This window comes from Lytechinus variegatus, chromosome 3 (genome assembly GCF_018143015.1).
Source record: "Lytechinus variegatus isolate NC3 chromosome 3, Lvar_3.0, whole genome shotgun sequence".
Lineage (NCBI taxonomy): Eukaryota > Metazoa > Echinodermata > Echinoidea > Temnopleuroida > Toxopneustidae > Lytechinus > Lytechinus variegatus.
Window position 1 is genome coordinate 65,987,514 of NC_054742.1, and position 27,681 is coordinate 66,015,194.

Sequence of the window (27,681 nt, forward strand, 5' to 3'; positions counted from 1 at the left end):
AAAGTCAGAAGACTTATCCACTGGGCCACAACGCTCCACATATATCGCATTCCTTTAGTAAACTAATGTTTATATTTTCTTCTTTACCAATTATTTTCTGATCACTGTATTTCTGTATAAACTAACGTGTATATTGATAATGAATAATTGTTTTGTAGAATTCATATCTTAATTAAACAACCCATACTATTTGTCATTTTCTCTAAACAAGAAGAGGTTATTATTCACCATTAAGCACAAATTACGTTGAACTTTCATCTTTTATTTGTGTTATTTCTTAAATCATCTCTTTCAAGTTCTGAATATAATGGAATGATACATCTGAAACACCTTCCTTAATTCTTTCTTTTATGACCAGGTTACTAAACTTGCTGAAAAGTTATGCTTCTAATGCGGTCCTAGATGAGAATGTGGATGACGTGACCTTTGACACCAACAACCTCAGGTACAAAGTTCAAAAGGTTGACCCGAGCGTGTTTAGAGAATTCGAGAGTACCACCTACACCGCTCACTTTGGCAATGGCACCGATGAGGTAAATAGTATAATCGAGGCTATAGTGTTAGTAGTGAAGTTAAGGAAAAATTAAGAATGATTTAGGAAACTATTTTTACAGTACTTTATGCATTTTATTCACAAATTAGTAATCAAATTAATATCTTCACATCATAAAAATTATAAAAATGAATATATTTCAACTGTGACAATCGAAGAGATAAATACTATCAAAGACTGGTAATTGTATTATACATCAATCAGGTAAGATAGTAAATTTGGTAAACTTCAGCTAGGGGCCTGCAATAATTGTAAGCGGAAATCTGCTTGAAAGGATATCAACCAGGATAGAGGGTGCAAACTCATAACTCTGAATGAAATGTTATTAGATATTTGTAATTTATATAATAATGAATGGCTTTGAGGGCGATTGCAAATATATTTCACAAAGTAGTCTCATATTGCTCTAAGTCTTTTCGAGGGTATTTTAGGTTTACTAAAGGATTGTGTCAGGTATCCCTCAAAAATTAACGCCAATATTATTATCATTATTATTATTATTACTATTAATAATAATATCATTTTCATTATTATTACTATTAATATTAGCATCATTTTATTATTATCATTAGTAGTAGTAGTAGTAAAAGTAGTAGTAGTAGTAGTAGTAAAAGTAGTAAAAGTAGAAGTAGTAGTAGTAGTAGTAGTAGTAGTAGTAGTAGTAGTAGTAGTAGTAGAAGTATATACAGCTGTAAAATGTGTAATTCAAGCTATTATTTTTGACAATGATATACCCGCTTGCTCGTCGCTGCCTCTGATTACATTTTGTTTTTTATGACCTTGGTGATAAAGCAGCTCAGTAATTTGTAAGCCCTATTCGTGCAAGGCTTTTTTATGCCATTCGATTATTGAAAATTATTTTCAGTCATCTCATCATATTCACGTTCAGTCACCCATAGATGAATGGAATGCCAAACAAAATAATAATGTACATTTTGACGATAGGTCACTGTATATGAATGATGCTATAGATTGATGAACCCTTTGTACAGTATATCGGGAAGAACATATTCGCATGGGGAGGGGGGGGGACTCATGGGGGTGGAGAATGCTCATTTATACATCCATTATTTCAGTTTGTGTAGCTGTTACGTTATGTCTTCTTTTTTTAAAATTGCTTTAGCTGCATACATTAGTTGTTGAAATGTTATTTTGCATGAATTGGTTTATGTCTCTTTTCTGGTACAATTTATCTGTTATGTTTATTACAGTGTAACGTGATTTCACAGCCGCAATTATCATTTTGTTTGATATTTTCTTTATTATGTATGTCTAAATTTTATTTGAATGAATGATAAATATTCTACAAAACAAAGTATTCAAGCAGTGGTTATATATGTAACCCTTACCCTAGAGCCCCTTGACACAAAGCGTAGTGATCAATCTTACAATTGACTTTTACACGTGTTTGTATACTGTGATCAATGTAATCTATTACCGAAACCAGTTCTGCGACTGATCGCAAAACGTTCTCTTGCGGAGAGGGAGGAGGGAGTGGAATCGATAAGATTTGACCGGAAAACTTTTTATCGGTGGTGTTATAGTCTTTCAAATTTGAATTGATCGCAACCATTACAATAGCCCTATTTAGCATGCTTTTTATAGTCACATAGTTATGTAGCTCACAAGTAGTTCAGCGGGGGAAAAGGACATCAAATCCCGTCTACCAAAATGATTTAATAAATGAATACTTGTTTTATAAACACATTACAAAATATTAAATTTTAACATGACTTTTGTTAATTCGAATATTTATAGAAAGTTTGTTCAATACCTGAAATAGCAAGTGAAATATACTTGACATATTAGTTTTCGAATGTTGTTAACCAGATAAGTGGAAATTGATTTTTAAAAAATCAGAATCCAATAATTGCCACTTTTCTGAAAAGAAAATAATAATCATTATGAATTAAATGATCAAACTTTAACTCTGAATTACCAAATAGAATAGTGCAGTTTCGTTCTTTCTTTTTTTTTAGGTGAAAATTTGGGTGGTTTACCCAACAGGTATATAATGTTTGTTATATATTGCTAGTGCTGAAATCTGAAATTTTTCCATTAAAAAATCTCATATTTGGTCATATTGACCAAAGTGCTTTGGTTCATCGTCGGTAAATAATTTCTCAGATCTTCATATTTTAAGTGTTGATGAAGTGTGATTAATATTGTTATATCCTTTTGATTTTTTCCGCCACGCACAGTCGAACGGTGTGTCTATTTACCTTCCGCATTCGATCATCCCTCCCGATTCTTTCGCTGCCTCCCACGGACTGCGTATGCGGTTCACGGCTCTGAAGAACAGCAAAATCTTCGTCAACAACGATACCGAACAGCACTCGGTAATCGATGCGGACAGTCAGTTTATCATATCTGCCGAACTAACGAAGTATCGGGTCAGCGATCTCAACGTGCCCATCGAATACAGCGTGCCTACACCGAAGGTGAGCTTACGTGAAATATAAATGAAATTTACATCTACCCCCCCCCCCTCCCCTGACACACTCATCTGTTTTTCGCTCGATGTATTTGTGTCTCCCTTCCCTCCCTTCCCAACTCTTCCATTTCATTTCCTTTCTGTGTTTCTGTTGGTTTCATTTGTTTTTAACTCCTTCTTGATTTTCTTTTTCTTCTCTCCCTTTCTCTCTTTTTTATTCCCCCTCCCCCTCAGCATACCCTATTTTTCTCAACCCCACTCAATCCGATCTATGTTCGGTAATTTGAGTCCGAGAAATAAAATATGTATCCACGCTAGATGTGTTTTTTTTTTTAATATTCAATTTTTTGAAGATATTATTTATATTCACAAATAATAATAGCCAATTTTTATATAGCGCTTTTCCAGAATGGCTCAAAGCGCTTTACAGCATATTATTACCCCGGTCATTGGATTCATTTCAATCTCGCACGAAAAGTGCACAATTTCCACTCTCTGGGAGCATTCCTTGCATTTATCGCAGCCTCATTATGGCGCTGGCAAATTCAAAGATACAATATCTTTCGCATCCTACCGGGTACCCATTTAGCACCTGGGTCGAGAGTGGCAAAGCGTGGATTAACGCCTTGCCAAAGGACGCTAGACCGCGGTGGGATTCGACCACACGACCCTGTGTTTACAAGATGAGAGTCAGAACCACTACACCACGACTCTTACACAAACCTTTAGACAGAATCAGTTAATATCTACCTAAGATATGCCGTTTCTTTTTTTTTTTCTTCCAGGATTGTAGAAAATTTGGAAAATATCTGTCACATTATGATAATGTGATTTAAACATGCAACGACACCACACTGATAATTATAAAACAACCCTACCTCGCTTTTTAATCCACCCCCCTCCAATTTTTTGGGGGAGCATAAATATGAACGGTGCGCGGATACCACGCAATGAACTGTTTAGCTCAATGCCACTGTTTGAACTCAATGAAACGTTTATCACTTTTCAGTGTCATGAGCTACCAAAACACAAGGAATATCATTTGGCCTTTAGGTGTTTCATGGCATTTTGCTTTTCTCGAAGTGTACCCAAATTTGTTTATGGATGAGTCCACATCTACTATAGATATCCAAATTGCCCTATGTATTTTTATATGTATCTTTATTGGGTGTGTCGTGGTCTAGTGGTTCTGACTCTCACCTTTGAAACAGAGGGTCGTAGGTTCGAATCCTGTTTTCCTTCAGCAAGAAATTTATCCACGCTGTGCTGCACTCGACCCAGGTGAGGTGAATGGGTACCCGGCAGGAGTAATTCCTTGCATGCACTGAGCGCCGGTGATGGTCGCTCGAGCTAAAGCGGGGTAATAATAGCAGCGCTTTGTATCCTCAGGCAAAAAGCGCTTTATAAATTCAACTATTATCATTATTATTGTTACACGGGGTAGTCTTTCTTGCGATATATATCGCATCCGATGATTGTCATTCGAACAGGTATTGATCCTACATTACTACCTGATATTTCCAGAAGCTTTTTCTTAATTGCATGAAGTCATGTGAAACTAGGTCGATGTTGATAGTTATTATTATTTACTCACATCCTTCTTAAAACTTACATAAGCGTATATGAACCATTTTAGAATATCGTACACTGGAATTAACAGCATCAGCAAAAATCTCATGAAAAGTAAATTAGTTAAATTATATAATATACAATGTTATTAAAAGACATATTAATATTGATTATGAAATGTGATAAATTTTTAATAAATCAATATAACAAATCATTATCAATTATGAAGTACATAAAATACGATGTGAGATTATAAACTAATAATTAAAACAGTAACCTACAATGAAATATTTATTATTACATGCACTTGTATCGATTTTAATTCCACTCAATGTCAAGACGACACCAACGCTGATGTTGGAAGCGAAGTGTATTGCACTTTCAGCACCAGAGGGTCAAAGAAGGCTGGAATATTTCGACGTTGATCTTTGATTTTGAACATTCCTTCTTGAACTGAAGTGCTTGCAAAGCTCTCGCACCGCCTTTTCAACGACCGATCGTGCAGAGAGAAGAAGAAGAGAAGGAAAGAGTTAAGCAGAAGACGAATAAAAGGGAAAGATAACGAGAGATGGGGAGAGAGATAGAAAGAGAGAGGGGAGAGTCCAAGAAAGAAAAGGAGAAAAAAGATGAGACAGGAATTTCGTAAGCGTGATGTTTTTCTCCGCGTTGGCATCGTTTGAATATTCAGGCGATAAAACCTGTCGTTGTGTGTGCTGATTGTGTTTGTTTAGTTTAGCCTTACCACACAATGGGTCGTCCTAAATATGGATTCTCTCTCCTTGAGAAGCCTGTTATAGTTCCAAGTGGCCAAGGGTATTCATATATATGTAATTATGTATATATAATGTGTAAAATTAAACAAAGAGGACATTTGCTTATTTTATAGTACAGCGCGATCCTCAATCGACAACATAAACTAGTGCTTTGGTGTTCTTTGGATCTTAAGTAATAGCCATCAATAGATCGTCATTTGGAAGGCATTTTAAGGTCTTGGTACTCTTGTCATGCCTGCGCCTTTTTATAAGCATTTCTTTGTATTATTTATTACACTCATTAAAAAAAATATTTCGTATTCATTTCAAATCAAATTCTAATCACATGGAATCTTATATATGAATATAAATCTTTAAATCATAATGTTGGATAACTTGACTCATTTATCTATGGTTTAAAAAAAATAATATATAACGCAATACGAATTTGAGATTTTATTTATTTTGGCTTGTTGCCTTAGTGCAAATATTTTTTGTGTGTTTATTCACATTTCTCCATGCAAACGAAAGGAAATGAAGACCCAAGTTCAATGTTCATAGCGGCAGCTGGTATCGATTTTATGTAACATAATAAATTCATGGGTTTGTTCATGTTATGCTCAGGGCAAATTCATTCATCGACAGCACGATGAAACAAAACATGCTAGTGTGATATCGAAACTTGTTTTTAGAGTAAGTGGCAAAACATCTGATCTATTCAGCCAATCTGTCCCCTGTCATTGCCGAGGTTCAAACGAAATTTGTTCCAGATTTTTTTTTTTAATTATTAATAATTACTTGCGATAAATGTTAACTTACTTTAAATTAAAAAAATGTGTAGATGCAATCGCCTTTATTCAATGTCCGTGATTTTAATGTATAAAAGTTATGGTATGGGGATATCCGCACTTTTTTAACGAAAATCAATCAAACACGACACATTAACTACTGTACAATTTCTTTGAAGTGAAAGCACAACATGCCATCAATGTGCATGATTCTATTAGATAAGTAGATAATCATTTAGTACAGGTTAAACGCCATTCCCTCAAAATCACAAGATTCGGCTCAAAATAATGATTGGACCAGGTCATAAGAGGCTATTGTGACGGATTGTCAATGCATGTAGGACCTTAGTTTGTGAATCGTCGCTTTAAAATGATATCCCAAACGAGCTCGGGAAACTGACAGTCTGCACCGGTAATGACTTTAAAAATGACATTGAGATTATTCTTATGTTGCCAATGAGTGCTTTGATGTCGCCCTCAAATCGGTAAGATAATGGGAATTGTCTAAGAGAAATGCATATCATCAATTTTAAGAGCCATTGCCCTGTCGTCTCAATCTTTCTCTCTCTCTCTCTCATACTTTGGACCCCAATGCACCCTTATTGCCTTCACGCGCCATTATGACAATGAAGGTTGAATTGCCGTGTGGAAGAATGTTAGATATTATTTAAGAGTTGAGGAACATCGATCGTTCTATGTCTGTCCACGCTTGCCAATTGTTCTATTTCTATCTTTCTTTCTCTCAAATCGTTCGGCCACATTCTCACTCCGCCCGCCTTACCCCCCCCCCCCTTCTCTCCCCCCTTCTCTCTATTCATATTAGATTCTTGTACCTCTATCATGTCTATTGTGCGTTCGTACTCCTTCCTTTTCTGGCCATCGCGTGGATATTCCTTAGGGATCACCTTAAGAAAAATCGTGTAAATACAAGAGCTTTTATCATTTACTGATGACGTCATTTTGACCTACTTCTCCCAATCTTATGTCAATTGACAGCTACACGTTATGAAAATTTTTATCTGCTCCACCTCAAGGAATCAAGTTTTCGGTATAGCTTTGTTTGATCGCTTGTGACGCACATGAGAGTCGTGGATACATCTCATTGGCATTTACTGATACATTGTGATTTTCTGCGAAAGAAAGCACGTTTAATCACTATGATTGCTTCTAAATCTTAATTGAAGCACATAAATATATTGACTTGGCTTTCACGTTTGTTGGTTGTAGTGAAAATATAATCAAATAAAACTGTTATTTCTGGGGCCAACGGTGTCGTCCAAGACATTAATGTGCTATAATGGTGTATTAATTTGAGCAATTAATGTTTGACAAGCGTCGAAACATCCTGTTTGGTATATAGCAAGGTCTAGACTTTGAACAAATTAAAACAAATGCCTCAACACTAATGTATACTAGAAGTTGTCGGAGATTAATTACTTTAGAATTTCAAATGTTACAAGATCAATTTCTGTTGAAAAGGTATCCCTTATACACATATAATTTTTGCTGTTTTTACTGATATATTGCTCTTTTCTTCATCTTTCATTTTATTTTTTAAACTACATGCATTTGCTTTTTCAAATGTCCAGAATATTGACTATCATTACTTGGGTACTTGATTATTATTATTCCTTACAATATGATAAAGATAATTACTAGAAGTAGTATCGTGGAAGCGGCATCAACAGTACACTGCAAAAATCCGGTGTTGATTTAACACCAGCCCGGAATCTATATATGTCCACACCAGAGAAGTATTGAAAAAAACACCAGTTTTGAACCAAACCGATGCTAATTTAATACTAATTGGTGTTCTATGAACACCTTTCTGGTGTTAGACCAAAACGGAACTGCTGTTGTATAACACCTCTCTGTTGTTATAGTAGTAGTAGTGTAGTAATAGAAGCTTGTTATAATTTTTATATTCATGGTAGTCCTTATATTCCTAATAATCATCGTGCTAAGCATCTTGTTTGATTTAATTGATTTACTTTTACCAAATATTTTCTCTCTACTACTCAGGACGGGAGAAATTACACATGTGTTTACTGGAATACTGCTGGTGAGTAATTTAATTCATTACTTCTATATGACTGTCTTTGAATTTGTCCACGTTTTGTTTTCTTCCCTCAAGTTAGTTTTTTTGTATTGATTTATTAACTAGCTTTCACGTGAATTTCAAGAAGATGGGGTCGTGTAAAGGGTGGATTCAAATCACGTTAAACAAGCACGCATATGTCATTTAGCCGATAATATTGTTAATAAGTACATGAAAATGAATTAGCAAATGGTGTATATACCGCACTATTATATAAATATTTTCGTAAAGATTATTTCATGTGATTGAAATGACTGATTAACAATTTGGCTTATCAAAGAACAGTCTTTCGCCCCCCCCCCCCTCCCCCCCCAAAAAAAAAAATTACGAGAGCTCCGCTTGCTAAGCCCGAAATTACTTACACAAATAATATGTTAGTGCTCGTATGATAGGATAGTACATCAAAAACGAGATAATGCTTGTTATTTTCAATGTTTGCGATCTTGATTCATTTTTACAATAGGCCTAGTACGGCGGAATGAAAAACAAAGATATTTTAACTTAAGGATGGGGTCATGAAAGTTTAACATGAATAATTCCATCGTGGACGATGAGGATGAGTATTGTGTTGTCATACACGATCGTAATTACGATGATTGACTTTCGTTATCATATAATTTGGGCGCATCACAATCGTTCAGAACAGAAATAAAGAAATACCTTATTACCATGCGTTTATTCATCTGTGAAACATGAAAAACAGTATAGGTTGTGGAATGTTTATTCTTAATTTGAACGGTGAGCTGGGATGATGCACTGTGCAAATTAATTAAAACATATTCTAAATCATCATTTGAAAAGCATCGTGTATTGTCTGATTTCCACTGTGGTCTCTCATGTACGTAGGCCTATCCATCACAGTATAAACACACAGTTTAATCAGTACACGATGAGCTCAATTTAGCCAAAATATGAAGAAAAATAACTCTCTTAAATTTCAAATTTCTAATCAACAGAAACAGACTTTAGAATGAAATATTATTAGCTCCCATATGAACGCACTTCCAGTGGGCGTTATTCCGTATCATTGTCAACATTATTTGCCACCATAAACGCGTACATGTATTTTCCAATTGTCAAAATAATTCCCTTTTTAATTATTGACCGATGCCCCCCCTACTATACATCTCTCCAATCTAACAAGTAACAAGAGTAAACTGAATTATTTAAAACATGCGTCTAATCAAGGAATTCTAAACTGCATAGCAAGTAAGGCAGACGAATATGGGGGGAAAAATAATAATAAAGCAAAATCTTTGCTTTTACTTTTGGGGGGATTTTAACGACCTAAACGGCCACGCGCGTCTGGTGTCTGAATTAGCAAAAATAATATCATACTCGTTTATCTGGACGTGAATTTCGAACACGATGAAAGAATATCGCAATTGATTCGTGATTTGCTGGTTCTAATCGAATCGCCATCCGCCAATCACTTTTAAAGCGACGTTTCTATGCATTCATGGGAACTAGTACACCCCCTTTAACATGTTTAATCTAATCATCTGTAGGTCGAAATTATCTCCTCACGGGGAAGATCACAATAGAATGTCAAATATCATGAGGTTCAGTGCGAGGATGAGGGTTCACATTGTAGTTTCAGTGAATGTGTTTGTGGGAATGTCGCCTACTATTCGGGTATTTCAGAAGTCACTTCACAGATGCTTTCTGGAGCGTCATTGTCAAAAGTTGGCACCTCTAATATTTGAAAGGGACGAAAAGTCCAGAGTCCAAGACGACAGAGCTGTTTTGATTCACCAATTTTCGACAAAGGCTTCTTTGTCATGAAGGGCGTTAGACCAAAGATTCGTTGCGTTATAGAAAGCGTCTTCGAAGTATTGCTAAAATGCCCTATCATCGTCCTTCACTATATCCACACTGAATTTTTATACAATATTAAGTTGCAATATTACAATAATCACTGATGGTTTTTTTTCCTTCTTTAAAGTTTGGTATGATCGTGAATAATGTGAAAAGGTCGTTTTTGCGAACATTTCCTAAAGTTGCTTGAAATTTAGGTGCAGTGTTGACGAAGCAGCTTGCCACTGATTTTCACTAACACATTCGCCCTAAGCCAATCAGATGCAAGGATGTCAGTACACATGTAGATTACAATAGTTTCCAGTGAAAATCAATGACTATTTGTTTAATAAAATACTTACTGTCTTTTTGTCCATGGTTAGACAATAAAACCACATTCTTTTACCACTATTTCTCGGCAAGAAGAAATTGTGTCAGTTCCATTTTTTCAACAATAATATATAAGCATGCCTCAACCAATATTATACAACGGAAGTAAGATGTCAAACGCGAGGGGTTATACTGCGCTGCCAAATAAAGTTTTAAAGCAGCATTGAACTGGCAGCCTTAATGGCGCCACCTCAAGTCCTTTAACTACTCAAATCTGGCCAGCATAATACAACATTCTGAGCTGTGCAGTCTTGTAATATAAGCCCAATTGAGTGATAACATACTACTTCACCACTCATACCACAGTAATTACATTATGTTATCAAAGAACAAAAAAGTACATTCCTCTTAAAAACATGTTAGTTTCTCTGTGTGAATGAAATCTTAGGCTAAGTCAATCTCTGTATTAGGCCTATTAATGGTTATCTCAATATATGTATTTTAAGACTAGGTATTCATATCACACAGTCAGTGAGAGTCCACACACAGTATTGGTCACTCCGATTCTTATTCAATCTTTATCTACAGAGAAACGCTGGTCGCGTCATGGACTAAAGGATATTTCATCTGATGTTAATACCTCTTATTGCTCATCTAATCATCTTACCTACTTCGCGGTCATTCTGGTGAGTGATCATTTTCTGTTTTGTCTTTTTTTTTCATTATCCTTCGAAGATGATTCTAATATATTATTGAGTGACCGTTGATGTGAAATATAATAGCAGTGTACACCTGTTGACAAAAGTGTCTAACTTTGCTATTTCCGTTGTGGGACTTTTTTTTATTTGGTGAATACATCGAGAGGCTTCCGGTGTAGTGGCGGATCCGGTTTTAGGCAGATACGGTTCTAGGAACACTATGTATCTGCCGGGGGATCGTGTCCCAAGTCCGGCGGATTCAGAACCAATTTTTCTTCGGCAGATATCGTTCTTGCTATCGTTTCTCGATCTGCATGCACACGGTACCCATTTCCTTCAAAATTAAATAGGGCCTACCATTCATTTATCTATTTTAATAGGAAAACAAATAATAAGGAAATGAAACTGCATCAACCCCGGCAGATATGGTTCCGGGTAAAGAACGATATCTGCATCCCGGCGGATACCGCATCTGCCGGCGGAATCAGACCTGCCGCTACACCGGAAGCGTTTCAGGAAATTACTATCTTATGTTTGGAGAATGCAATGTTGTCTTCTTGTTTTGTTTTTCATTCGTCAGCTGAGTGACATGATTGTAACGAAAAACATGCATTTTTTTACCTTAATTCTTATCACGATATTAAGATTGACTGGCAGATTAGCTGTCAATTTCAATGTTGAGAATATTGTGTCTACTTCTTGTCACACTTGTGTGTAACAGCGGCGTGCATACAGTAGATCAATGTTAAATGTTAAATCAACATTTTCCTTTAATTGATTGTGTCACCGCGCTGTTTGTGATGTATATGGTTACGGGGTGGCGGTAGGGGAATTTTAGAGCAGGGGTAAGGCTATGTAAAGATGACGTCATCGTTTGATTTGAACAACAGGGGTAATGTAGTAGTAGTAATACGGTATTTACTCAATCAAGAAAACTGGCAAACAGTCCAAAGACTGAAAAATGCAGCGTACAGTATAAACAAAGGAAAGTAAATATTATAAAGATGAAATATAAGCAAAATACAACCAATCTATTATCATATTACACAATCATAAAAGATATTCCAGGACAAAAAACAATGTAAAAAAGATACTTTAAAAAGTAACATGTTGATCGACGAAGCATGTACAAACATCAAGAAGTGCATAAATACATTACCCAGTAATCTTTTTTTTATTCTCTCCTTTCTTTCCTTTCCTTCCTTTATTCTTTGTTCTCCTTTATTTTCCCCTTTTACCACTCGAAATATAGAGGATGGTCATGTGTCGTCAATGTATAATTCAATTCGTTGCGTCTTTAAGGGGGTTCATTCGACGGACTTTAGATACACTGTACTTAAAAAAAATCATAAAAATCATTGATTATGAAAGTGCAGATATTCCGAATAATTATGAATTTCCATGATGACAACTACGCTCGTGTCTATTATTGACTTTTACCTACCGTGCAATCACAACATGTCTTTAATACAACCATAGGTCCAATTTCAACCAGACAATCATTACATTTGTTAAGTGCAAATTGTGGCGAATCATTGGCAATGATTGGATTCAATGTACAGGTTGACATATCACTGGTAACATTTTAATTCCGCCGCGTTTCTCTCATTAGTTTCTCGTTAGCATAGAGGTTAAGTGCTGTACAGTAGAGATATGATTGTAGCAGATTTTAGACTTCTCGTGCCAGTAATGATTACCAGGGTCGGCACCATATGGGATGGGGGCGCCCCTATGTTTCTTTTTTCAAGAAGTAGAAAAAAAACACAGAGGAGAAAAGGATAATAAATAGGAAGAAAGGAATAAGAAGCAATAAGAGTATGCAATTTTAGGTCGTAGTCTTGTGGCTCTATATTATCATTTTTTTAGAAAATGACGTAATCTTTGATTACCCTTGCCTCTCCCCTCCCCCTAGCAAAATACCTTGCCACGGTAAATCAAGGTACCAGCTCACCAGCACGGCGTCTTCCAGTGAAAATCCCACTACGCTTATCAGAGATCCTATGTCTCACTATTAATCAATCACGGTGAATTAGATGACAATTAGGCATACAATTATCACTGATTGAGATCAGAACGATTGTTATGTGGAACAATCAAGTGTCAAGCTTTACCTATTAACACAAAGATATCAGAGAAGTCCGTATTGTATTTTATTCATTACATATATATATATTATAATATATATATATATATATATATATAGAAATAGTCTGCTTCGGCATATGAAATAAAATCATCATAAAAGGTATAGTAAATGCCGTAGAAATCAAATCATAATTTTAAATGGAGAATAGCTCTCAAAAATGAAAAGTAAAGTCACACTCTTCGTCAGTGCCCATGATGTGACAAAAAAGAGAATTTAAAATCCGTTTCTGAAACAGTCGTGAAAAACACGTCTGTTCATGGGCAATGTTTTGTCTGATAATCATGATTTTGAAAATTTCCAACGTTTTTGTTTATTCTTTATGTAGCGCCTTGAGTAATGATTCAATAAAAAGTGTGCATTAGAAATAATGATATAATTATTATTCTTAGTATTACTTTTATTATCGTGATTGTTTTATTATATCAGAATGACCACCTGTAGTGAAGTGTAGTAATGAAGGATAGATAGACATGTTCGATTTGTTTTGTCAGTTTGTTGAAATAATTTAGTACGATCTTTTTTTTCTTTTTCTTTTTTTGCTTGTCATTGAAGTCGTAATTAGAACGACACAAATTAGTTTCCTTCAAATTTCATTTTTAAATGATATCTCACTATACAAATTTGAGTCACACACAATTGGTATATCATTGTCAGTCTCGAATTGAAAGTATACCAAACGATGCCCAGATTAAAAAACATAAACAAACAAATAATTACATGCATTAAACTGTATTGATTTCTTTAATCATATTCATATTGGGTTTGTTAAATGTCAATAAACGAACGAAAAATAAAACCCAAACTCAGTCTGTGATATATACCGAAAGTATAATCCATCTTGATGTCTGCATGCAAGTTAATTGTCCTAGAGTCCAAATATAGCTAACTTTGACGTTGATACCATCAAAATGCTGACATCGAGAATAGACAGATTACTTATTTAATGAGAAAATTACAGATCTAGAGGTTTGATGGATAACAATTTTGTGAGATTATGATTTAGAATTCCATCTTATTGGACTGATATTATCAAGACATCACATGGTATGAGAAGGCTGCAATATCCTTAATGATTACCTAAAGTAAATTCGCTATCTTGATTGTAATCTCAAGAACCGTCGATAAAACATATATTAGGCGCTCCATCCACATCTGAAGAATCATGAATTATTCCGCCCATTTAGCTTTGATAAAGAAGAGAACGGAACAAATATGGACGGAGGCGAGTAAAGAGAAAGAGAGACAGAGAGAGAGAGGGGGTAAAGGAAAGTAGAAAATAAAGGAAGAGCTACTTAGGACGGTTTAACTTCAGATCAGATTTCCAATTCAACCTGGAAGCCCGGTCACACATACCATTCTCTCGATTATAAATCATAAAAATTAAAGCCAATATCAAAATCAAAGCCGAATTATTGCCCGAATCGAAAAAAAGAATGCTTTTAAATTTCATTACACTAAAAATTTGTCGTTTCCCTTTAGTCGTGTCCAAAGTTTCATGCCTCAATACCTCTTTTCTAGTCCAATGTACCTAAATTCTTGTACGATACAAATTGAAGACCGGAATATACATGATATAGGCATGTTTGGATATCGAAATGCACACTCAATGGTGTAATGTGACTGACCCAAGAGGAATCACCTAATACCGCAGGTACGGCTTACTTTGCTGTATCCGTTTCATGTAAAACCACCTCCCCACCATCCAAAAATGGACTTGCAAATGTTAACCCGAGCTTGAGAGAACAAACAGCTCGGTTTTATAAAGGGGGTTGTGTAAAGGTCGATTCTGGCGATAAAAAGTTGAGTCATCGACGAGAGGGATGAAAAGTCAGGTTGGTTCGACTTTAATCAAATAATGTCTGTTTTAGATCGTCAAATGATGCAAAGAATGAGCGATTTCGTCATGAAAATCAATTAATATTGTGTGAACGACGTATGTAAACAGTCACATTGATGTGATGTTGACTGACACCATGCCTCTCCGAGAATGTATATAGCAAAACAAAACGTAAAACTGACATGAATTTCCATTATAGTCTTCATTTTCTCACCATGCCTATTTTATACAATTGATTGGAAATATAGTGTTATTGAAAATTAAACAAAGAGTTACAGGTACTTATAACCCATTCACTTTTGAAATAATTTCATCTCCCTCTGATATAAAGGGATAAAAAATAGACAAGTAAAAAAAAAATCAGTATTATTCTTTACCGTTTACTAACGACTGGAACATGTTCTTGCAATGAACGAGATATTTCAAGTTGTTGTTGGTTTTTAATTATCCGATAAGAATTAAATTATGCAGTTATAGATTGGATCTTTATGCTATTAATATCATTCTTGATATGGGATGATTGTATATTGTTTACCCATCATTAATTATAACTTTGTAATCAATGTAAAGATTATACAGTGCGTATCAAAAAAAAGTTTACACTTTGAAAAAGCCCTGGGAATTAAAAAATATAGAACATGTGGGTATTTTTTTCTACATATAATCTTGAGTTTGGGTCTAATCTATCCAATGAAAGTAAAATTTTTGACAGAATGTTACACTTGAGTGAGCATTATCCATTTTTGTAAAGCTCGCAGAAATCTGTTTGCGCAGAAATGCTCGTTTTCACGCAGTGTCAAGGGGAAAGGGTGAAATCAAACTTACCCTGCGATACATTTTTCCTACATTTCCCTTGCACTTTTAGTCGATTGAGATATTACAGATACATTCAAGCATTTTAAAACAAATTTGCCACCCAAAATGAAACTTCAACACACTTAGTAAGCACAACTTTTACCCTTTTTGTGCAAGCTGGATCTGAGGACTTAACTGAATCTGAACAAAAGTTTGCATCAGACATCTTCAGCACCTTTTCACTAAGGTTTTATTATTTAAAGCAATTTGAAATTTAACTTTTCCTTTAATACTTGTTTCTCGACACTTTTCCCAAGCTTGACAATAATATTAACGAAATAAAAATCAAGCCTAATTCATTTTATGTAAATCACAGCTCAGTGTAAATCAAATATCGTCTTGATGGCCTTGGTGTGTGGGGGAGTGGGGCGGGGCGCAAAGCACTCTCCGAAGTGTATTGGGCAAGGAAACAAGTTAAAAGAGGTCAAAGATATCTTCAAATCAATTTTACTTGATAGATTCTACGTGTTCTTCATGATAAAGGTTTACTTTTATTCGCATTGCTATTTCAAAGTTCTGCGCAAACCATTTTCCACTGACTTTTCAAAAGTAAGTGGTGCTCACTCAAGCGGAAATAATTTTTCGATAGTTATATCGTCATTTGCTTAAATGGATCTGTACAAATGTTAAAATGTGTACAAATCTTCAGGATATTACAAATGTATAATTTTACAGGATTTCTTCAAAGTGTAAACTTTTTTTTGATACGCACTGTAGTAAAGAGCTTAACTATGATCACCGTTTTTTTTCATTGCCGCATACTTTTTTAACACGCCAATGGGTATATTGGACAGCTCCCTTTTCTTTCAAACGAATTTGTTTCAAAACTATTTATATTTGATTTGATTTGATTTGATTTGAATTTATTTCTGCACTCAGCATAAATATTCAATATATTAATGAATTATCAAAATTTCTTATTCGCAACTAAAATTTGTTATGGAGCGAGTTCATCTGTAGAAACTTCGCGCGGCGGGAGTGGACATGGTCAATATGGACAAAAATAATAGCTAATCGGTAAAGAAAACAAATAACTTCATCGTTGTCCGCACGGTTGTCAATTATGTAAAATCAAAATTCAGATTTGATAAGTAGCAATAAACTAATTGCCCAATATAAGAAAGGATTTCGAAAATAGAGAGAATCTAGTTTGAAGGTTTATTAAATGTAAAGGAGCATGCATATCAAATCATTGAAGTAGTGTCCATATTTCGCCATTTATGGTCACGAGGAAAGTGCACATGATAATGAACAACCATGAGTGGGCGTACTCATCTTTTGTTGTTTGACGTATATGAGTTGGTGAAATTGATAGGAATATACGTATTAATTCTTAAAATATTTTTCATACTTCGCCAACGATGACACGGAAGTCCAACTGTTATTACTTATTAAACAATCCCCAACCTCTATTAGCATGTTTATCAGGCATTTTTTCTCCTGGAATCAGGATGAATAATTGGATCACATTTCCATTGTCACTGCTATTTCCAATGACATCGTGTTCTCAATAATTTTGTATTAGCTGCGAGAGCATATTGCTAAAAGCGAACATGGTGTGATGTTAATATATCATCAGGAAATACACAAATTGCAACAGATAAAAGCTAATTGACGTCAATGTCATCTGCATACGTATCCTGAACCACTGCTTGGTGCATTTATGTTATACAAGTGTGGTGAAAAAATGAAAAGTACTCTGTATGTTTTACTTTGAAGTAAAGTCGAGTTTGACCGAGGGCACTTACCCGCCCCTCGCCCCCGTCCCCCTCCCCTTACCACCCAAGCCCCCATCCCCATCTTCCCCCCTCTATCTCGATAACAAAGCAACCTTTGTCGAAATTCGGCGAATCAAAACAGCGGTGTCGTCCTGGACTCTGGACAATTTTTAAGCGACATAATTGCAATTTGTTGTCCGGTCCAATGCGCTGTATACCAGTCCACCAATTTTCGACAATGAACAGCCTGATCTGTAGTTTGACATGAATTTTCAATAGATTCTAAACGTTGCAGAATGTGTCTTGCGAAGTGGATGCTAAAATACGCCAATGCTGTACAGTGCGTATCCCAAAAAGTTTACACTTGAAAAAAATCCTGTAAAATTACACAATTGTAATATCCTGAAGACTTTTCCACATTTTAACATAGGTACAGATCTATTTAAGCAAATGACGATATAAAAATTACTGTCGAAAAATATTTCCGCTTGAGTGAGCACCACTTACTTTTGAAAAGTTAATGAAAAATGATTTGCGCAGAACTTTTAAATAGTTATGCAAATAAAGTAAACCTTATTCATGAAGAACACGTGAAATTTAGCTAGTCAAATTGATTTGAAGATATCTTTTACCTTTTAAAACTTGTTTCCTTGCACAAAGCACTTCGAAGAGTGCATTGCGACCCAACCCCATCCCCCACACATCGAGGCCATCGAGACGTATTTTGCTTTACACTGAGCTGTGATTTTAATGAAATGGCTTAGGCTTGATTTTCATTTAGTAAATCATTGTCAAGCTTGGGAATAGTGTGGAGAAACAAGTATTGAATGAAAAGTGAAATGTAAACCCACTTTAAATGATAAAAAACTAGTGAAAAAATGCTGGAGATGTCTGATATAAACTTTTGTTCAGATTCAGTTATGTCCTCAGATCCAGCTGGCACAAAAAGGGTAAAGATTGTGCTTACTAAATGTTAACCATTCGATTTGGGTGGCAAAATTGTTACAAAATGCTTGAATGTATCCGTTTTTATTTCAATTGACTAAAAGTGCAAGGGAAATGTATGAGAAATGTTTCGCAGGGTAAGTTTGATTTCGCTCTTTCCCCTTGACACAGCTTGAAAACAAGCATTTCTGCGCAAACAGATTTCTACGAGCTTTTCAAAAATGGACAGTGCTCACTTAAGTGTAACATTCTGTCAAAACTTTTTCTTTTATTGGAAAGATGAGACCTAAAGCCAAGATAATCAGTGAAACAAATACCAACATGTTGTATAATTTTTTATTCCCAGGGCTTTTTCAAAGTGTAATTTTTTTTGATACGCACTGTATAGTCACACGATCAACACCGTCCCTCGCCTCACCGATCAAAGCTTAGTATTTCAGGCCTATTTCGAATGGCATATCGCCAGTCGGTTTGGAGTCTGTTTCCTATCTTCATTTAAGTGATATTTAACATTAAACAATTTAAGCGGGAAAGAGCTAAATGGGAAAAACATTTGATATGTAATAGGGACTATTGGTGGAATCTACATGTATTATCTTCTTTCTCCTCATTTTGTACATATCTTATCTCCTTTCATGTGTATATACAATTGTCGTTTACTCTTAGATAACAGTATCATATTTCATTTATTTTGTTATTTTCCATATTTAATTATGATTATTTTATCATTAGATTTTTAATATTAGTATTTATGCTGTTTTCTTTGTTTATATTTGAATATGTCACCATGTTTTATATTTGTGTTTATTTCGAAGGGCCCAACGAAAACCTTTGAAATAAATCAATAAATAAATAAATAAAGTTGTCTTGAAAACGTTGTCATTAATAGTTTTATTGCTTAATACCTTAACAATAATGTTCAGAGTGGCCCAGGTTTATTCTGAAGATTCCATAAATGATCATATCGTAAATTTATTCGAAGTTTAATTGGAAAGGAAATCATGGCCGAAATGAAATGAAGTATCAATATTCAGCCCACAAAAAATGACCACCACCCCTCTAAAGGAGTGAATTTTTCAGTTCTAAAAGTTCTTCCTGATCTCCTTTTTCTTCACCAGGACACTGGTTATTCTGAGCCGATCCTCGAGGAACATCATCTCCCTCTTCAGATCATCTCCCATCTTGGGACTGCTTGTTCTGTCTTTGGTCTCGTCGCTACTATCATCACATACTCTATCTTCAAGTAAGTGCACATTTGATTTACAGGATTTACACGAAATTGGTCTTATTGATGTCAATCCATATAACGAGGTGATTATAATACATTGATATTGCAAGTGACGTGGACATACATGGTATTTATTAGTGTATTTTCATACGATTTAATTGTCTTCATTGAGCCGAATGAAAACACACGTACAAACATTATAGGAAGAAGGTCATAAAGAATTAAATTGCTTGTTCATAAGCTCCTACCAAATATACAGCAAATAAAATACAAATGGGACCGTCACCATAATTAGTTAAACATCCAGATAGGTAGAGAAAAGAAGTTGTCAGTACAGGTGTATATTACGTGTAATGACGAGTGCGTCATTATGTGGGTGGGATTGTGTGTGTGTGCAGTAACGGAGAGATAATTTTATGAAAGAGATAAAAAGAGTGTGAGAGATAGAAAGAGAGAGAGGAAGAGAGAAGGGGAAGAGAAGGTTGTGAGAATCGTTTTGGGTGTAAGGGGGGGGGGCGTGTGACCGTAAGGGTGTGTGTGTGTGTGTGTAATTGTGTTTCCTATATATTTTCTCCCACACACACATACATGCACACCCTCTCACTCACACATTAAAAGCCTTACACCTTACAGTTCATCTTTCAAACACACACGTATAAAAACCCTCACCTCGCGCAAAACCACTCAAAAATACGAGGTTTCTGTGGTCATTAGTGTAAAGTAACACATGATTTTTTGATGCATTGCTTTCGAAATGATATTCCCAAATCGCCCTCTTATTTTGGTTTAACGCTTGACTTGCCCAAAAAGCGACAGAGATATATGAATCATCTTCATAATCACTCCTTAGAGTTTTGAGAATCCTTGAAATTATAAAGTACGAATTGGCAAGAAATACATTTTATCCATAGTCACATTAGTATCGTAAAATATGTTGATTGATTTCATTTCATTCCCAACGAGTATACCCGTGCATCGGAGGAATTTTGATGATCTGGATGAGACTTACTTGCAAATGGAGAAATATAATCGAATGCAAATAAATTGTTTGAGGAGCCCACCACCCCCACCCCCCTCGAGATTTCATTATTTTTAACTTATCATAATTTTGTATTATGCAGCAGAGCTCCAAAATGCCGAAAATTTCGTCAAAATCGGACAACAAATAGCAAAGTTATTGAATTTTAACGTTTAGTAATATTTTGTAAAAACAGTCGTCATGAATATTCATTAGGTCGGCTGATGATGTCACGTCTCCACTTGTTCCTTTGTATTTTATTATATGAAATTAGGTTTATTCAATTTTTCCTCCAAGAACTAGAAAATTGGACTGACAACTGATTTAGTGCATTAAATATTTATTGCTGCAACTTATTTCATTATAAGGGAGACATCTTATTCACACAAGTATGAAATAATGAAAAAATATGATTTTATGTAATTACATAAGAAAACGGAAAGTGGAGATGTGACATCATCAGCTCGCCTAATGAATATTCATGAAGACTGTTTTCACAAAATATTGCTAAACTTTAAACTTCAATAACTTTATTATTTTTTATCCGATTTTGATGAAATTTTCAGCGTTTGCTCAGTGAATTCTACTCTGTGTATTAAGATATAAATATTTTCAGCCTGGACTACCCCTTTAAACACACTGGACAAACTTTATTCAAATTCGAATTCACATCCACATCTAAATCCAAATCCAAGTTCGTTTTGATTATATAAACTAGTCAAATTCTACTAGATATCTTCATCCGAAACGAAATCTTTTGTCAACCGTATACATAGTAAAATATTTTGATAGTGTGTCCGTCTAAGAATTCTAATTTTGTGAGGGTGGATTAGTGGGTGTGTGTAAAAAGTGACTCGTGTTAAAAGTAATTTTTACGTCTGTCATTAGCAAATTGGCATAGCGGATACCTTTGAAATGCAGGGACACTTATCAAAATGACCTCGTTGTGGCCCAGTGGATAAGTCTTCTGACTTTGAAACAGAGGGTCGTGGGTTCGAATCCCAGCCATGGCGTAATTTCCTTCAGCAAGAAATTTATCCACATTGTGCTGCACTCGACCCAGGTGAGGTGAATGGGTACCCGGTAGGATTAATTCCTTGAATGCATGAGCGCTGAGAGGCAGCTCGAGCTAAAGCCGGGGTAATAATAATAACAACGCGCCTCGGAATAGAATATTTCTAGATAGATGGCGCTATATAAATGCCTATTATTATTATTATTATTATCATATTCATATTTTCTTTCTTTGTTGTTTCTTTGCTGAATATGTCTAGACCTTAATAACTCAAAAACAAAATATTTGCCATTCCGCGAGAATGAATGCGTGTCAAGGAGGATGGGTGATCAACTTGATGTTGGTATTTAAGGAACAATGCACGAAACTGATATCTCAATAAAATATTATTGTGCGAGACTTATTCACAAAACATATATAAAAAATATGTATGATATTGTTATGATCAGATTCGAGAAGTCTACACGAAATATTTTCTTTTGAATTAAAGACCATGGAAAAGAGGAAGGGGTGATCAGAGATAAAGAGAGAGAGAGAGTGTGTGTGTGTGTTAGAAGGAGAGTTGGAGAATTGTAGTAAGGTCAAATTGTAATTCCATCTATTCAATTCTCAAAATTATTTCATTTCATAATATTTTGTGATCTGTTTGATGTACACTGACATCTAATTACGATAATGTCGATATTCAGATCGAAAAGTCCTTCCCAATAAGTTGTTTCAAACTATCTATGAACTCTTATGCTGTAGTCATATGCCCGTATTCTAAACTCTGGTTTAAAGAAAACCCTGGTATAAAGTTGTGGTTTAACTATGGAGAGCCAATTTGGGGCACATATCACTAACAGTACCAATCCAATTTATTAACTCATATGACACCCAAATTGTTCATAATGTCTGGGAATGGTAACTGAATTATTTGGAAATGTTTTTCTTCATTATGAAAGCAAAACAAAATCAAGATAGTAAGCATACGAAATGTACAATAAAAACAATATTTTTAATTTTTGGCTCCCCATAGCAGAGTTATTCAGAATATGGGCCATTGGAAATATCAATGATAATAGCTTTTGTCAATATGGGGTCAATTACGTTGATGTGACTGCGGTATTGATGACTGACATACAGAGAGCGAGAGGATTAATATTTTTGAGATTCATTATTTAAATAATAAAAGGGCTGATCTCGAGCAGTTATTAGATTGCAATTGAACGTCATATGCGCAAGATTTTTTTTTAAACTGCATCAATGATCTTGACCTTTAATTACTAGGAAGTCCTCTTCTCTCTCAGGAAATAAAATGAAAAGGCGATTTTATTCATCATCCGCACATCTCGACAAATGGTATCAATTGTGCGTGAATTCATATGCATTAATAATGGGCACTTTTGAACAATAAAAGAAAATAAACGGTCCATATCTTTCGTGGAATAGCCTTGATTTTCCCTATAGAACTGAAAATCATAAGAGTAAATACAGTGGGTATTTTCATAAATTCAATATTCAGTGTATTAACCGGTATGGCCATGATGGCGGTGTCTAAGATTTTATGATGTTGTAGTAACAATATTAATTAATTCACCGCCTTGAATAATTCATGTGGTGATCATTGTCATTAAGAAACGTAATTTTCAAAAACAAAGTAGAAAGCTCATGAAAAACCCAAATTTTACATAAAAAAGGGAGATTTTGCAGAAAGCAATAGCAGAATCATTCTGTAAATTCATAAAACAGGAATTTTGTCTGGAATTTAACAGGACAAGTCTGTTTAAAAGGGGAAAAGTGTGTTTTCTTTAAGGAAATGTGTAAGGTTCCTTACACCAAATACCAATTTCCTGTAAGATTACGCATTCTGGTAAGATTACAGGTGTTCTCGATACTCTGCTGCAGGAACTTCTTTTAAATATTCTAACGGTGCATGTAAGGATCATTTTCCATTTGTCAATGATCCCCTGTGGTAAGGCAAAAATAATCAAAATTAATTATCATTCTGAAAAAAATTACCTTTATTTTTAATCAATATCATGCTAATAAAAATATTCAGTTTATTAGAATTTAGTCTACGCAATATTCTAAAGTAAAGAAATGAAATTTCGAGGGATATGTAGTATCTTGAACGCCATTTTGTTTGATTTAAAGGTTGAGTTAAGTTTTAAGGGATTCTTAGTTTTCAAAGCTCGAAGTTATTATAAAACGAAATGTATATCAATTTTGAATCTGATATTTGTATTTAAAAAATGTGTAATAATTCCTAATTAAAAAAAAGTGATGCGTAAGTATACATTGAGACAAAAATTAATGCCTAATTCAATTCTTAGCTCGTCACGGTTACCATAGTGATGTAAATTAATCAAAATTAATGTTTATCCCTCCGGTCTAATTATTGCTCAATAATTTCTCCATTTCAATCATTTTGATCAAAATGACTTTGTGAAGTTTACTGTTTTGTTTTCTTAGTAGAATAAAACAATTACATTTCTTCATATGGTATATAGCGTCATCATTTCAAGCACCTGATCTCTCTAGTTTTTCTTGGCTACCTCATTTTTCCAAGAAGTCGCCCCTTTTTATACCTCCCTGTGTGCTCTATACTCATGACATCCCTCCCGGCGAATCTACTCCTATCATTACGTTCTCCAATCCCACTCTATTCCATCTACCGATATATTGTCAGTTGACGGTGTTCCAGTTATGCCAACGGCGCACCGCGGAAGTGCAAGGATTTTTTGACGAAACAAAATAGGACTATTTTCGACTTGTCATCACAGTGAATGCTGCCTGTCATTCGATACACAATCATATTAATGATACGTGACATTATGGCATACATACGTGTACTCTTAACCTCGTTTTTTCGGTCGCTTGTCCTGTCTATAGAGAGCGGAAGATTTAGGAGTGACAGAGCCCACCCTCCCAGATCTTAGAATCATTCCTGAAATACGCAAAAGAAAATCCTTTTCTAATTTATTTCATTCTTTCCAATCAGTTTCAATGTCCTCTGTCTATTTAATAAAATAGGTTATTCACTAATTAATCCACAACTATTTCACAAATGAAAAATCGAAATTAATTATATGGCCTATATATACCGTATATTAAATGAAATTGTAAACCGAATAACAAAGTTGATAAACCTGGAAAGCCGAAATATAATGCCTTTTCTTGCATGGTTGCGCTCTTCCTTTTTCTGATATCATTCTGTTTTGCTTTCATCATTATTTCTTGACAAGTACCACGCACCTAAATGTCATCCATCTCCTTTCCCTTTTGATTAATGTCTGGACTTTCCTCCGATGTCTGTATGATTCGAAATTCGATAACTTATAATTTCATGTTTTCATGTTGTTCACCAGAATCTTACGACGCACCTCGTCTGGAAAGATACTCATCCATCTCAGTACCTCCCTCCTCGCTCTCAACATCACTTTCGTTATTGATACCGTCTCCATGGTGACAGACTCCAGGGTGGGATGTAAGGTCCTGGCCATGTTGCTCCAGTATTTCGTGCTAACGACCTTCCTCTGGATGGCCATGGAGGCAGTAAACATGTACCGGACGTTGGTGCAGGTTTTCCAGAAGAAAAGCGCCACGCATTTTGTCTTGAAGGGAGCGGTGATAGCCTGGGGTAAGGAACGAGCACATTGCGCATTATTTATGTTCATCTCATCTCACTTATTATATCTAAGCTTACACTCTTTAGAAAAGGGGTTCTGAGAGGGGTTTGGGACGATTAAATGGTTCCAAATTACCCTAAACGGCCTTTTGAAACATGTCAGGTTCTTTATAAAAACTAAGGTTCTTGAGCACGTAAATAACCTTTTTGAGAACCTTTTTCCTTGAGGGTTCCAATGCGAACCTTTTTTTTAGAGTGTAGATTACAAACTCTGGAAGGTTGTTTGGTGGTACAATGAAGTTAGAAAATTATAAGTTTTAGCCCAGCACACGTCTCAATTAATCTTAATTATTAAAACCCCTTTTAATCTTCAACGTGGCCGCATCTTCCACGGGACGTGCTCGCGTCCTAGAACTTGACGGACATAAATCTGGTCAGAACCCGTTGCAGATCAAACGCGAGAGTCTGAAATCCCGCTGTTACTACATCGGAGTTTCTCACATTATCTGCATGAACCCCAGATTCTGCGTCCGCGTTGAGGAAAAAGCGCGAAATGCACACAAACTTTCCGGTACTCGTTCATTATCCTTTATGTTTTAATTCATCGAATCACAGCCAAAAAAAAATATATGTAAACAGACATATACAGGAAAAAGATCTTGATATTTTCAGTGGTTTTCCGAAGAAATGTAGCAATTACTGATTTCTGTACACCACTTAAAAATAAGGAAAACACTATTTTGTTGCAAAAAAATACTTGTTGCAAAAAAATACTTGTTTCAAATTACATCGCATGAGATTTTATCAATATATGTAAGAATAGTGTTCTTTGTGCTTTCACGTTAGCATTTATGGTTCATTGGCCTAAAAGAATACTTCTTGACTCGTCAAGTAAACTGTCTTCATGTGGGATTTAATTGTCATGATTGTGTTGCAATCCTTCGTTTTAAGTATACGATGTATTGTCCTTCAACGACTTTTCGCCATGTGACATTTGTGAATTAAAACTGAAACAAAAACAATTTTTGTCTTCTTTTATTACATTTTCTTCTAAATTTACCTTCTTCTTCTCTTTTCCTTGTCCTCCTTCCTCCTCTTTTTTTTTCTTTTTCTTATTGTTGTTCTTCTCCTTTTTTTCTCTTTTTTTTTCCTTTTTCGGGCTATTATGCTTATGCTCGAGGATTCCGATACCTCGTGTAGTATTGAGTATACGAAACCTGATAATCGACGCCATGTTGTTTTTTTCTTCTAAATATAGGATTACCCATTGTTCCTATAATCATCACCGCCACATTGGACATCGATCTTTATCGGAAGCTCCCTCTCAACGAAATGTGAGTAGCCCTCTATTTTTCGATTGGGCTCAAAATTTTCTTCATAAATAGCCATCCATTTTCCTCACTTTCCTCTCGAACATGTTTCGATTCCAGTCAGAACTGAAAAAAATTAAATCATGTAGTATGCCAGCGTGAGGTGTAAAGCCTTTGTGTACGCAGTCGCAGCCCCCCCCCCCCAAAAAAAAAAAAATCGACTTGAATTTGAATAGATAAGATAATTTAGTGCAATCTGTCAGAAAATGATGATTGTTTTTGTTAGGTTTTGTTGCTTGTTAAATTTACGAAAATCTTTAAATTTAGATAATTTCTATTCATTCTTAAAAGAACCTTGTCAATTCAAACAAAAAGTGCCCTTCTTGCCACGTGGTCAAACTGTATACTGTTTCAGAGTGTATATTATGTAATTTGACTATTGCTTTGGAGTTCACAGTAAGAATCAGAAACATGTTATTGAAACATTAAATACAGAAACCTCTTAATAAAAATCACTACAAATTAAGTCACAATGTTGTAGGATTGCTACGAAAGGGAAAATACATTTTATTGCTCGTATTTCGAATACATTTATCATTCAATTTATATGTTATAAATGCATTTTTCATTTCTTTCCAGTTATTTATGGAAGCATTCAGAATAATGACCACCCCTGTGACCACCCTACATATATTTTTGTTCCAGTAATAGTAGTAATAATAATACATGTAAAATTAGAAGTAAAAGAAAGGTTTTAAGATTTTTTTCAAAGACTCAACAGAGATGCAAGTAGAGAACAAAATAAAAGGGATTATTTATTTCTTTGTCACGTGACTAGGTATATTACATTATACGTTGTTCAATCATTTTACGTCATTAGCCTCTGAAAATGGGGCATAGAACGCAACGGGGTGTAGATTATTTCTCCACGTTGTATTTGTTTTATTATATTTGCTTTGTTTCAATCTTTTCATAGATGC

The 27,681-nt window shown here is 35.0% G+C and overlaps 1 protein-coding gene across 1 annotated transcript in view; it reads left to right on the forward strand.

Moving 5' to 3' along the window:
• LOC121411707 (adhesion G protein-coupled receptor E2-like) overlaps window positions 1-27,681 on the forward strand; it is a 77,112-nt gene that overhangs the window by 48,497 nt on the left and 934 nt on the right. Inside the window, exons 6-13 of the mRNA XM_041604538.1 lie at window positions 359-533; window positions 2,755-2,994; window positions 8,119-8,158; window positions 10,910-11,007; window positions 19,639-19,763; window positions 25,132-25,403; window positions 26,650-26,725; window positions 27,678-27,681. The exon at window positions 27,678-27,681 is cut by the window's right edge and continues 934 nt beyond it. Of these exons, the coding sequence (XP_041460472.1) occupies window positions 359-533; window positions 2,755-2,994; window positions 8,119-8,158; window positions 10,910-11,007; window positions 19,639-19,763; window positions 25,132-25,403; window positions 26,650-26,725; window positions 27,678-27,681 (1,030 nt within the window). The remainder of the gene's footprint in view (window positions 1-358; window positions 534-2,754; window positions 2,995-8,118; window positions 8,159-10,909; window positions 11,008-19,638; window positions 19,764-25,131; window positions 25,404-26,649; window positions 26,726-27,677) is intronic.